This window comes from Meriones unguiculatus, chromosome X (assembly GCF_030254825.1).
Source record: "Meriones unguiculatus strain TT.TT164.6M chromosome X, Bangor_MerUng_6.1, whole genome shotgun sequence".
NCBI classification, from domain to species: domain Eukaryota; kingdom Metazoa; phylum Chordata; class Mammalia; order Rodentia; family Muridae; genus Meriones; species Meriones unguiculatus.
The window spans coordinates 40,891,464-40,905,691 of NC_083369.1; the positions used below are offsets into that span (position 1 = coordinate 40,891,464).

The window sequence follows — 14,228 nt, forward strand, 5'->3', positions numbered from 1 at the left end:
AAAGCAAATGTTTAAATGTTTAAGTCATTTCTAAGACCTCCTAAATTCAATTTTATGCCAAAAGTATTATTCATTGTGCCAAGACACTAGATTAACATTATAATACAAAACACTGCTTGATGTATAATCATATTAATGTTAATTGTTAAAACCAAACAGATAAGTAGCCAAATTTTCAAAAAGATATCAGGTACCTGGCCTTGCTGCTTTAAGAACAGCCCACTCCTGCTTTAAGAACATTAATAATACTCAGCTACAGGCTATACAAACTATGGAATGAACTTGCATCCTTTCCCACACCATACACACACACACACACACAAACTCACACTATACACACAGAAAAACTTCAAGTGAATCAAAGACCTTAATGTAGGAGTTAAAAGTATAAACTGCTTAGGTTGGTAGTGGTACACATCTTTAATCCCAGCACCAGGGAGGCAGAGGCAGACAGATCTCTGTGAGTTCAAGGCCAGCCTGGTCTACAAAATGAATCCAGGACAACCAGGGCTCTGTTAAACAGAGGAACGTTTTCTCGAAAAAATCCAAATATGTGTATATATATATATATACATGTTGGTATAAATATATGTATTTATAAATATATTGCCTAGAATAAAATGAAGACTAAGATCTGGCAACTATTTCTTTTTTTGTCTCATAATGATTTTTTAATGGAAAGTATTTCTTACATATGATGTCAAAAGCATATGTAAGTAAGGTTAAAAATAAGATAAATTGAACTTCATGAAAACGAAAGACTTTGAGCTTGAAAGAATGCTGTTTGTAAATGTGAAATGATTACCCACAATAAAGGGGATGGAGAGAGAGCTCAGCAGTTAAGAGCCCTAGCTACTCTTCCAGAGATTCCAGGTTCAATTCCCAGCACCATGCAGGGGCTCACAAGCATCTATAACTCCAGCTTGAGGAGATCTGACACCCTCTCTACCTTCTGCAGGCAACAGCAATACACATGGTGAACAAATATACATGCACTTTTACCAATAGCCTCTTTTGAGCTCTCTTCATAGTGTCAAGCTTCAACTTGTCTGCATGACCTCTTTAATCCCGAGCCTCGAACTATTACTGAGGCTGAACATCAGGCCTCAGCTGCCCTCCATGACCCATTTATGCCTTCAAAACCAGTACTACCTGGGTAATTCTTACACTACCAAGTTCAGCTGCCTGCATGAGGTACAACCTTGGCTGCCTGAGGAACACAGCTTTTTTGTGCTGACTCTGAGGAAACACTTCCCAGAAGATTTCTCCTTAAAATGATGCTAGTCTCTTCCTAATAACCACTACTTTCTCAGCTCCAGGTAATCAGCATCAATTTCTCAGTAACACAAAGGTTTCACTTTAATGGTGCTGGTCTCTTGTTAATTATGGCTGACTCTTCAGCCCCAACTGACCAGAACCAGATTCTTATTTCAAAATATGTAATGGCCTGATGGAGTCTTTAAGTGACTCTCAAACTTCCCTCTGAATCTTCACAAGCCAGGCCTCCATCTTCTGCATTTCTCTTAATATACTTATCTTCCACATTCCCATAGAACAGCTCCCTGAGGTCTTAACACTCAGGGACTTCCTCAGGCCAAATTCCAAAGTTCTTCCACAATTCTACCAAGAATAACATGTTCAGGTCTGTCACAGCAATACCCACAATCCTGGTACCAATTTGTCTTAGTGAGGGTTACTATTGCTATGATTAAACACCACGGCCAAAACTAACTTGGATAGGAAAAAATTATTTGACTTGCATTTCCACATCATTGTTCATCACTGAATGAAGCCAGGAGAGAAACGCAAATAGGGCAGGAACTTAGAGACAGGAGCTGATGCAGAAGCCATAAAGGAGTGCTGCTTATTGGCTTACTTCCCATGGTGTACTCAGTCTTTCTTATAGAACCCAGGACCACCAGCCTAGTTGTGGCCTCACCCACAATGGGCTGGGCCCTCCCACATCAATGACTAAGAAACTGTTCCACAGGCTTGCTCACAGTCTAATCTTATGGAGGTATCATCTCAACTGTGGTTTCCTCCTCTCAGATGACTTTAGCTTGTGACCAATTGACATAAAACTTGCTATCACAAGGCAAAAAATCACTTTAACAGAAAATTAGCAAGGGATTAAGCCCATTAAAAATAGTCTCAAAAATTACCTTGGACAGGAGCTGGAGAAATGGTTCAACAGTTAAGAACATTGGCTCCTCTTAAAGAGGACCCTGGTTTGGCTCCCCAAACCCATGCGGTTGTTCACAACTGACTGGAATTCCAGTCTCAGGGGATCCATTGCCCTCTTCAGGCCTCTTTTTGGGTACTAGGCACTCAAGCGGTGAACTGACATACACCCAGGCAAAGCACTCATACACATAAAATAAAGCCATAAATTTGCTTTAAAAATTCCCTTGGTATCAATCTATACAAGGAAGTGAAAGAACTTCACAGCAAATTTTAAATCTTAAAACACTGAAGAAAGAAATTGAATATGACATTAGAAGATAGAAATATCTCCCATGCTCATGGATTGGAAAATTCTGTATTATGAAAATGACCATCCTATCAAAAGCAATCTACAGATTCAGTGCAATTCTCATCAGCATTGCAGCTTCACTCTTCATAGAAATATAAAAATAAATATCTTAAATTCATATGGAAACAAAGGATCCCATATAACCAAAGAAAACTTGAACAAAAAAATACTGCAAGAGGTAATACTATAGCTGATTATGAGTTATACTATAGAGACATGGTAATAAAAACAGCATAGTCCTGGCACAAAAACAGACAGACAGATAAAAGCAATTGAATAGAAGACCCCAATATAGATTCATGATCCTACAGTCACCTGTTTTTTGACAAATGGGCTAAAATATATACACAGGAGAAGAGATAACAATTTACAAATGGTGCTGAACAAACTGGATATCTACATTTAAGAGAAAGATACAAAAATCATTAATCTTTCCACCTGTACAAAATAAACTCCAAATAGCTAAAAGACCTCAATATGAGATATGAAACTCTATAGGGAGCACACTTCAAGATAAAGGATTAGGTAAGGACTTTCTGAATAAAACTTATTTCTGACTGCTCAGGACATAAGGCCAATAGTCAACAAATGGGACCTGTACATCAAAGGAAACCATCAAGTGAATAGACAGCCTATATAATGCAAGAAAAATTTGTCAGCTATATGTTGGGTAGATCATTAATATCGAGAATATACAAAGAATTTTTAAAAATCAAGAAACAGACATTCCAAAGGAGAGAGGCAACCATGTCCTACCTAATTATGTCAACCCATGAACCACATCAGTGACCACCAAGACATGATAACCCTAAGGGTTCAGTAGTGGCATGCATACCTTGGTGGTAAAAAATAGCTTTCTAACTGGACTTGAGACCTGCTCAAAAAGAAGGAAACCATGCCTAGTACTGGAAACCTAGCTAACTATACAGTGCCAGTGAAGTCATAGATACCGGAGAACTTGAATCAAGTACTTCACTAAGCCAAAAAAATCTCTAATGACAATCTAATTTTTTTCTTATACCCACAGATAAGTGTACTCTCAAGGAAACTTCTCTTCATAATGGATGGAGACCACAAAAGAAAACCACAACCAATAAAGTGCATAGTTATGGATCTCAGTCTGAATGGACACATCTATAAAACGTTCCTACACCTAAGGCTCAGGAAACATTTTGGAAGAGGGAGGAGAAAAATCATAAGAGCCAGAAGATCATGCACTTTGCTGTGAGATTGTGTCCCCTAGTAACATCAGAAACTACATGCATAAAGTTCAGCAACATGACTGCCCAAATGTGAATTGAACATGATGACACAATAGACAGGGAAAAGGCCAGGAGGCCTCATCTGTACACAAAGAACTACAGGCAAGTAAGAACTGCTAAGAGAGGTAGAAATAGTCTTCCTCAGGAAAGAGCTCACCAACTGGCTATTTAATAACGAATGTTCAACCTTGAAGAAAATTCATACAAGTAACATTATACAGACTGAAAAGGTTATATTTAGGAATATATGCATATACATATATTTAAACAATGACAATTAATAAAAAAGAGCTATAAATTTGAAAGAGTGCAATATATTGGAAAATTTGGATGGAGGAAAGGGAAGGGAGAAATGTTGTGATTATATTCGAATCTCCAAAAAAGTGTAATTTCAAAAACAATCCAATTAAAAAAGGGGTGGGGGGCTGTGGAACCGAATAGAGTTCTTATTAGAAGAAATATATAAGCTAATAAAACACTTCAAAAAGTGTTTAACATCATTAGCAACTAGAAAAATGCAAATTAAAACTACTTTAAGATTCCCTCATCCCAATTAGAATGCCTATCATCATCATTATCATAAAAAAAAATGACAACAACTTCTGGTGAGGATGTGGGGAAGGAGGAACCCTTATCCATGGAATATAAGCTGGTGCAACCACTTTGGAAGTCAGTGTAAAATTTTTCAAAAAGTTACAAATAGAACTACTATATGAACCAGATATGCCCCTGCCAGGTATATGCCCAAAAGAGAGGTAATTGCATGCTCATGTCCATTGCTACTTTATTCACAATAGCAAGGAAATGAAATTATCCTAGATATCAATCAAATGATGAATTGATAACAAAAACGAAGTGCATATATGTAAGGAACTGTATCAACTCAGAACCCCCAAGACCAAGCTCTCAGCACAAAGGAAATTTATTTGCCCCTGAGGGACAGAGGGCAGGGATAAAAGTCAAAGACAGAAGATGGAGGAAAAAAGGGAAAGGAAGAAGGAAAAGAGGGAAGGACTATTTGTCCTGGATGGGGGGTGGGGGTTAGAACAAAAGACTGCTTCTGGATAGAGAGGAGACAGATGTGGCCTACAGGCAAATGTGGTAAAGGTGTGTGTGTGTGTGTGTTTGTGAGAGAGAGAGAGAGTGTGTGTGTGTGTAAACCTCTGTGTTAGGATGAGTTGTTTAATTTTAATTGGGCATGTTAATTAGGTGAGCCAAATGAGGCTTTTGATTGCTAAACTGTAATACTTTCGTAGCTGGACCTCGGTAGTCAGCCTCAGAAGAAGGAAGTAGCCAAATAGACTTTGGTGGCTAGCTTTAGGAATGTGATCTAAGGGTTTGTTATTGTTGTTGTTGTTATCAAGGCAGAGGGAAAAGGGGAGAAGGGCAAGGCCTGCCAGAGCCATGTTTGCCATGCTGGGACTGGCCTGAGTCCTTCAAAATACCCAATGGAATTTTATTTTATTTAATTGTAAAGCAAAACAAGACCATGAAAATCACAGGTAAATGGATGGGGCTGGAACACAGAAAGAGAAATGCCACATATTCTCTCTTCTTTGTGGATCTTAGCTCAGAATCTTTAGATTTGATTTTATAACTTGGAATAACTGTAGAATCCAGGAATAAACACAGGGACCATTGCAGAAGGGGAAAAGGGAGCTCTAGAAATAGGGATAGCAGGACACATTAGGAAAGGAAAAACTGGGGGAAGGGTTTAATGGGGGAAGGAGAAGAACAAAAACAGAGGGAGAAGAAGGAAGGAGGGATAAATAATGTTAAGGATGTTTGGAAAAGCCATAATGAAATTTATTACTTACAAGCTTACAGGAGCTAGAGAGATGACTCAGTGCTTAAGAGCAATGACTGCTCTTCTAGAGGGCCCCGGTTCAATTCCCAGCACCCACCTGTCTGTAACTCTATTTCCAGGGATCTGATGTCTTCAGAAAGACATACATGCAGGTAAAACACTAATGCACATAAAATAAAAATACATTATTTAACAATGCATATACAATAATGTTCTCTCTCTCTCTCTCTCTCTCTCTCTCTCTCTCTCTCTCTCTCTCACACACACACACACACACACACACACACAGAGTAAAATAATATTTCTCCGGGAGCTATAGTCTATCATATAAAACCCCAGTGTGATAGTGTGTCAAACAAAGGATACCTCCTTTAGAATTGTTAGTTGGGAAGGGTCCAAGAGACTTCCCCAAACAACAGAGGCTATTGCTCTTGGCTGCCTGAAAAAAAATATGAAGATAACATCCTATTGTTGAAGACACCACACACTTTGGTCATAGAACTTGGAGGAATTGAGCTAGTACTTACCTGGAAACCCCTTCCCTGAGGGCTAGCACTCATAGCTACCAAGAAGGAAAAGTTATCATCACTTCTACCCAGCTTTAAAGTCTAAGAACCACAACAGTGATGTGACCAGCAAGATGCCTCAATAGTGCAATAGTAGCACTTGTATCTTGAGGGTAACCTACAGCTGCCTAATTGGATCTAAAATCCATTCAGTTGGAGGGAACTCATTGCCTAGCCAAGAACACTTGGCTGCAGAGATAATAGGATCTACAAGACCTATTACAATCCTACCACTAAAGCAATATAGTTTCCACCTGCCTTCTAAATACCCATCCTTATACCATAGATAAGTAAGCTCTGACATTTCATCAAAGAAGCTTCTTTGCTCAACAGATAGTATATTAGAGAGAGCCACAACTAGTCAAAATGCACAGAATAGGTGACCGTGGGGACCCAGTCTCAAATGGGACATCTACAACAAAGTGTCTATATCTAAGGCTCAGGAAACATAGTGGAAAAATAGGCAGAAAGATTGTAAGAGCTTGACGACCAGAATGACTGCTTTATAATATAGTGTCTTTTGGACAGAACAAGCATGTTGTACCCATGGATGCATAAATTTGAGAGGGAGTAGTTGGGGGGACATGAGAAAAGTTAGAAGCAAATAAGGGGGTAAAAATAATGCAAATACAATTTACTCACGTATAAAATCCTCAAAAAATATAAGACAAAGGTGAAAAAAGGAAGTAACATATTACTTTTCATACGCATGGAAAATATAGCAGGATAAACAAAAAGAAACTAAGAAGAGATAATATGTATTGAACATAAAAATAATGAAACATTTAAAAACAACTCAGAAATGTTAGGTTTTGTAGCACACATCTGTTATTCAGGAACTTGGGAGATACAGACATGATGATCAAAAATTCAAAGTTATCTTCATTTACATAGCTAGTTGGAATCCAATATGGGCTACATGAGATCCTGTCTCAAACAAAATAGAACCTCCAAACCCATTCTTTCAAAGGACCAACAACAATAAAACAGGCAAATTTTTGGCAAGCTTATTCACAGATAGCTGGCAAAGACACAGGAATTTAAGGGCATGTAACTCCAGACAATGTAAAGGACTCATGAAAAAGTAAAACACTGGTAACAAAGCAATTGTAAAACTGAAAGAGCTGTCCACTGGAAATCTTATTAACACTATCCTAAATATCACTGAGACCAAGTATAAATCATTAAGCCTCGCCTAATATTTAAATGATAGGTAATTCTATAGAAAAAGATGGCCTATTTATCTACTTACATGATAAATTCAACCAAACCTTAATACCAAAACTCAATGATGACAATAAAAATAAAGCTACAGAGCTGAGTGTGGTGGTGCCATTGTAATAGGCTACTGACACAGATGGAAATTTAGCTAAAATGTCAAGATAAATTGAAGTCATAAATGTAAAATTCTTACAACAAAATCTGGAAAGACACACAAAAATCTGGAAGGACCTTGAGGTAACAGAAGACATTTTTAACCAAAACTGTCAAATTTAAAGATGCATATTTTAAAAAATGCATATTTGACTATAAAAATTAAATATTTTGATAATTTATAAAGTAAGGCAAGAGATAATCTTAGGAGAAATTATACATAAAGAATAATGAATATATGTAATAAAAGTATTTTCACAGTTTAAAAAATAGAAGGCCCGGGCTGAAGACATGGCTCAGCAGTTAAGATCACTGGCTGCTCTTCCAGAAGACTTGGGTTCAAATCCCAGTGCCCACATGTCAGCTCACAACTGTCTGTAAGTCAAGTTCCAAAGGATCCAACTCCTTCACACAGATATACATGTATGCCAAACACTAAATGTACATAAATTTTTTTAAAAAAATATATAATGTAAGACCCCAAAGAAATATAGGTGAAACATTTAAAAAGCAAAATCTGAAAAATCAACTCTCATAGGCAACATGCATTTTAAAAGATGCTGAACCTCATTAGATATAAAATACTACAATTAAAGATACAGTGTTTGTTATATGCTTATAAGGCTGCAAACATTCAATAATGTAAGACTTATTCCTGATGCAAATGTAGAGGTAATAACAACCCCATGCTCTGAAGATAGGAATGTATGAAGAGTCTTAAACTTTCTAGAAATCAAAACTAAAGCAGCAGGTTGTGGTGGCACAAGCCATTAATTCCAGAACTTAAAAGGCAGAAGCAGGTGGATCTTTATGAGTTCTAGGCCATTCTGGTCTACATAGTGAGGCCCCGGCCAGGTGGAAATATATAGAGAGACCCTCTCTTGGGGCTGTGTTTGAGATTTAAAGTGAATACATAAATTTATCAATAAAAGTCAAAAACCAAAAAACTAAAATAAAACTATTTATTTTGTTTCAGCAAGATAGCACCAGAGAATCTGTCTGCTAAAATAACAACAATGTGTCTGGGGCTATATCTCAGTGATAAAGCACTTATGAATAAAATATGAGGACCTGAAGTCAACCCCAAGTAACACAAAATGAGTGAATTGGTGAGTAAATGAATGAACACATCAGTATAAAATGAAGTAGTAAGCAAATGAATGAACACATCAGTACAAAATGATATAGAATAGAGACATCTCTACCCAAATGGTAATGAGATGAATGTGTTTACTCGTAAAACCCAGCTCTTATACAGACATTAAAAAGAATTACAATTTCTATGTCCATTTCTCAACTGAGAGACATCTGGGTTGTTTTCAGATTCTAGCTATTATAAATAAAGCTGCTATGAATATGGTTGAGCAAATGTCCTTGCTGTATACTTGAGCATATTTTGGATAAATGTCTAGGAGTGGTATAGTTGGATCTTGAGATAGGACTATTCCGAATTGTCTGCGAAAGCGTCAGATTGATTTCCAAAGTGGTTGTACAAGTTTACATTCCCACCAGCAATGTAGTAAGGTTTCTCTTTCTCCACAACATCTCCAACATGTCTTGTCAAGACTCTACCCAGCAGGTATAAAAACATATGCTGAGACTCATTACCAAACTTTGGGCTGAGTGCACAGAATCTTATGAAAGAAAGGGGAGATAGAAAGACCTGGAGGGGACAGGAGCTCCACAAGGAGAGCAACAAAACCAAAAAATCTCGGCACAAGGGTCTTTTCTGAGACTTATAATCCAACCAGGGACCATTCATGGAGATAACCCAGAACCTCTGCGCAGATGTAGCCCATGGCAGCTTAGTGTCCAAGAAGGTTCTCCAGTATGGGAACAGGGACTCTCTCTGGCATGAACTAAGTTGCTGGCTCTTTGATCACCTCCACCTGAGGGGTGAGCAGCCTTACCAGTCCACAGAGGAAGACAATGAAGCCAGTCCTGATAAGATCTGATAGCCTAGGGTCAGATGGAAGGGGAGGAGGACCTCCCCTATCATTGGACTGGAGGAGGGGCATAGGAGAAGAAGAGGGAGGGATGGTGGTATAGAGAGGGGATGGGGGAGGGGGCTACATCTGGGAAACAAAGTAAATAAAATGTAATTAATAAAAATTAAATTAAAAAAGAATTACGTCTTTTTTTACTGACCTGGACAGAATTCAACTAAATGTTACTTAGTGAAAATGTATATAGAGTATCATAATATCCCATTTTTATAAAATTAATAATGACCGAGCAAACCTTACTTCTCTGTGTGTGTGTGTGTGTGTGTGTGTGTATTGAACAAGCCTGTGTGGTGTGAAAGATGAGGAAGTAAAACAAAACCAAAATATTTATAAAGTATGTATTATATGACTATATGTAGCATTTACATTAGTATAATACACACATTGTGTTTAAATCCCCCTCTCTCTTTTGGTATTTTGAGAAAGTGTCAACAGTAGCCCAGGCTGGCCATGAACACATGATTTTTCTGCTTTCATATTCCTTGATGTGTTTAAATCTTTATAGTACACATTTAAAGAAACACAATGAAAGCCCCATGTGGTGGTGCATGCCTTTAACTCAATATTCAGAAGGCAGAGGCAGAATGATCTCCATGAGTTCAAGGCTAGCCTGGTCTACAAAGTGAGGTCCAGGACATTCAGGGCCACAAAATGAGACCGTCTCAAACAAACAAACAAACAAACAAACAGAAATTACAGGAAGAGAAACAAAGTTAAATATAAGATAAGTAATTGCAACATTCAACTTGATAAACAGAAGTAGAATAATAATGTAATTCAAATAATATTATAAAGAATTGATTCATTAAATTAAAAAGCAGAAACTAAAGAAAAAAAGAATTGATATATCCACCCAAAAGGCACTTGTTGACAAAAATCAATAAAGTCAGGAAATATCCTATCTATTTGTTTGTTTGTTTGAAATGTCCTATTTTTAAAAGGAGGGAAAGAAAAGGATTGAAGGATGGAGGAGAGAAAGATAAAGAACGATAAAAGAGACATAAATATAGACAGTAGTTTAACAAAATCATAGACTAGTATATAATTCAATTTCAATACATTATCAATTCAAGATATAATAGATTTAAGAAGAGGCAGAAAAATTGGAGTAAGTCATTATTATAATACTGAGAAGCTCCTTTTTAACAGTGTAATCTCAGAATGCCTTCCTAAAAATGAAAGGCTTCGGCACCATGCAAATATCATATAAATACCATGTGCACACTCCTGAGAATTCACTGTTCTTATTCTTTTTATGGAAGGTTTGGGTTGGCCAAGGGAAATTCCATTCTTTTTGTCCCATGCTCATTGCCTCTTCATTTTCTCCTTTCTCTCTAAATTGCAGACTGGCAGCATGCAATAAAGAATCAATGAGCAAGCAACAGAAAACAATGCACCTTCTTCTAGTCAAAGTCCTACTGTCACAATGTTGCACTTGAAAGAGCATTTTTACCTTGAGTCTGTATGCAGCACATTGAGCAGGTCACTCTGCATATAGTTCCAGGACAGTTCCACTGCACCCAAGTAGTATCTTCTGGTGGCACTAGAACAGAAATTGAAAAGGCCCAGAAAGAAGCAAGTGAAAAGTGCTATTTGCATGGCTTTTATTACAAAAAAACAAAAACAAAAACATTCAACTAGAGAATTGAAAATTTAACTCTTTTCTAAAATTATCTTCAGCTTTCAAGAAGAAAAAAAAAAAGTAAAACATTTATGATTTAGTGAAAAGTCCTAAATATTTTTCACAGGATTTTATGGAAGTTTATCTCCTGTGAATGACAGTAGCATTAGCACTAAGAAGAGCTGGAAGGATTGCTTCCTTTTGGCAGTGGGAAGCAGGCACAGGAAAAGCTGGAATAGGAAAAGGGTGGCTGAGCTAAGGCTTAACCCATTCCCCTCTGAGAGCATCTCCCAAGTTTGAAAGCTTGGGAAAATGAACAGAATGCTGAGGAAGAGGTTTCAATTGTGCTCAAATTCCTGGCCTATTCTCTTCCTCAGTACCACCAGCAAAGAAACTCTAGATGTTGAAGATTCTGAAATCTGCATGAGATGTAAAAGCTTCTCCTTTAGGTCCCAGCCCACTTTCCCCACAGGAACTCTCTAGCTGCCCACATGGCCTGGAGATACAGATAGGGTATCTGTGCCCTCTGTCCTGTTTGCTGTTGTTGTTGCTTTGTTAACTTACCATAAACTAGAGTTATCTGTGAAGATAAACCTCAGTTGGAAAAATGTCTCCATCAGATGGCCTGTGGCAATTTTGCTGAGCATTGTTTTGATTAATGATTAATATGGGAAGTCCCAGGTCACCATAGGCAGAACCACCCTTCGACATGGGGGTCCTGAGTTGTATAAGAAAACAGGCTGATCAAGACATAAGGATCAAGTCAGTAAGCAGTGTTCCTCCATGGTCTCTGCTTCAGTTCTTGCATCCAGATTCCTGCCCTGCTTGAGCTTCTGTCTTGACTTCCACCAATGATGAGTTGTTACCTGGAAGGATAAGCTGAAATAAACCCTGCTGTCCCCATGTTGCTTTTGCTCACAGTTTATTATTACGGCAATAGAAACCATAAGCAAGACATCCTCTCTTCTCAAAAAAATCTGCAAACAAACTTACTATATGACATGGCCATATCATTTTTGGGCATACATCCAGAAGTAGTCTACATCCTACTATACGGATATATGTATATCCATGCTCATTGCTATTCAATTCTCAATAGCCATGAAATGGAAAGAGCCTGAACATTCAGCAACTGAAGAATGGATAATGAAAATGTGATATATTCATAAAACAGAATATTATTCAGCTGTAAAGAAAAATGAAATTATTAAATTTGCAGGTAAATAGATAGAACTGAAAAAATTCATTCTCAGTGAGGTAGCCTAGACCCAGAAAGACAAATATCTTAGGTTCTCTCTCATATGTGAATGCTAACTGAATCTTTATATATGTTTTAAATTGAAGTCCCCATAGAGATCAAGAAACTATGAAGGGGCCAGCAAAAGAAAGTAGATTTCAAGGGAAGTGGGATACAGACTGCAGTTGACATGAAAAGGAAAGAGTACTAACTGAACATGTAGGGTTAAGTGGGGCTAAGAATGGGAGAGCCAGGGAGAGAAGGGAGCATGGGGAGTGATTATTAACACTAAAGGTATCTAAAAAAGCCACATGAAAACCTATTACTTTAGAAGCTTTCTAAAATATACATATATAGATACATGAGATTTTAAGTGGGAGTTATCCCTACAACAGGGTGACAGTGCCTCTACTAAGAACGCCAGGCTAACAAATATAAAGCCCCGTGCCAGGAATGGGTCATCTCTTTTGTAGTTGTTGGCTCCATAGACCCCCAAACATTATAGGCTGTTATAATTTTTTGTCAATTATTCTACAGAATTTGATAGTAACCCTACTGCTGATGATATAACATACTCAAGTCATAAAACGTGGAGAAATCAAGATTTCACTGTGCTGGAAGGTCACATGTTTGCTGTTGGGTGAGACAAGTATCACCAGTCTTATCCAGCATCTATGAACCCTGTGAGCTCCTGTAATGGCTGGCATGGCAAGATAGCCCAACTGGTAGGGTAGAGGAATAAATGTCAGGAGAGTAACCAATCTCTTTATGCTCGTATTTATGGCCAGCTCCACAGGATAGAACTTGTACCTGTTACTGGACCAAAAACCCATGGCTGCCTAAGTCATAGGAAAGAACTTAAGTTACTGCATTTCTAAACGGACACAGAAATAAACTGGTCCCCATTTCCTTTGCGTTATGTCCATAAAATCTTTCAACCCTCATCTGAGACTCTTCTTTTTGCAAGCTAGTAAATGTATGGAGAATAAAGGACAATGAGTCGGGCGTGGTGACACAAGCCTTTAATCCCAGCACTCGTGGAGAAAGAGGCAGGCATATTGCTTTGAGTTTGAGGCCAGCCTGGTCTACAAAGCTAGTCTAGGGCAGCCAAGAACACACAGAGAAACCCTGTCTCAGTAAAAACCAAAAAACCAAAACAACAACAAAACAAACAAACAACAACAAAAAAAAAAAAACGAGAGAGAATGAAGCGCTCTAGTACTGCATGCACATGCAGGTAAAAAAATGCATATACATAAAGTAAAAATAAATCTCTTAAAAATATATATATATAAACTTTAAAGGGGGGAAAGATGCAGGCATTATAATACAAGTATATATTAATGTGGTTGAATGCTTTAAAAGTGTGTATGATGATTGCAGTCCTGTTAGGCCACAGAGGAGGACTTTGCAGCCAGCCCTGAAGATACCTGATAAAACAGGGTCAAATGAAAGGGGAGTAGGTCCCCTTTCAGTGGACTTGGAAAGGGGCAGGGAGGAGACCAGGGAGGGAGTGTGGGGTTGGGGAAAGAATGAGGGAACGGGATACAGCTGGGACACAGAGTTAACAAAATGTAACTAATAAGAAAAATAAAATTTAAAAAAATGTGTATGATGTGTTTTCCACACTGAAATGAGCGCCAGAATTAACATATATTCATTGCTTACATAAATACTCACAATCTGAAATAAATAAATGAAGCTGAAATAAACCCTGTCAATCCCCAATGCAAAGAGGCTTTCACCACTGGTAGCAAGCATTCCTCTGCGCGGGTGTGGGGCTGCAGCCGAGGTTGTTGAAGCTCCAAGCTCCGGGACAGGA

At 37.9% G+C, this 14,228-nt stretch overlaps 1 protein-coding gene across 1 annotated transcript in view; it reads right to left on the reverse strand.

Annotated features, from left to right (window-relative positions):
- F8 (coagulation factor VIII) overlaps positions 1-14,216 on the reverse strand; it is a 146,299-nt gene extending 132,083 nt beyond the window's left edge. Inside the window, exons 1-3 of the mRNA XM_060375196.1 lie at positions 14,087-14,216; positions 11,734-12,035; positions 11,002-11,091 (exon numbers count right to left, since the gene is read on the reverse strand). Of these exons, the coding sequence (XP_060231179.1) occupies positions 11,002-11,091; positions 11,734-11,816 (173 nt within the window). The 5' untranslated portion in view covers positions 11,817-12,035; positions 14,087-14,216. The remainder of the gene's footprint in view (positions 1-11,001; positions 11,092-11,733; positions 12,036-14,086) is intronic.
- Between the last annotated feature and the right edge of the window lie 12 nt (positions 14,217-14,228).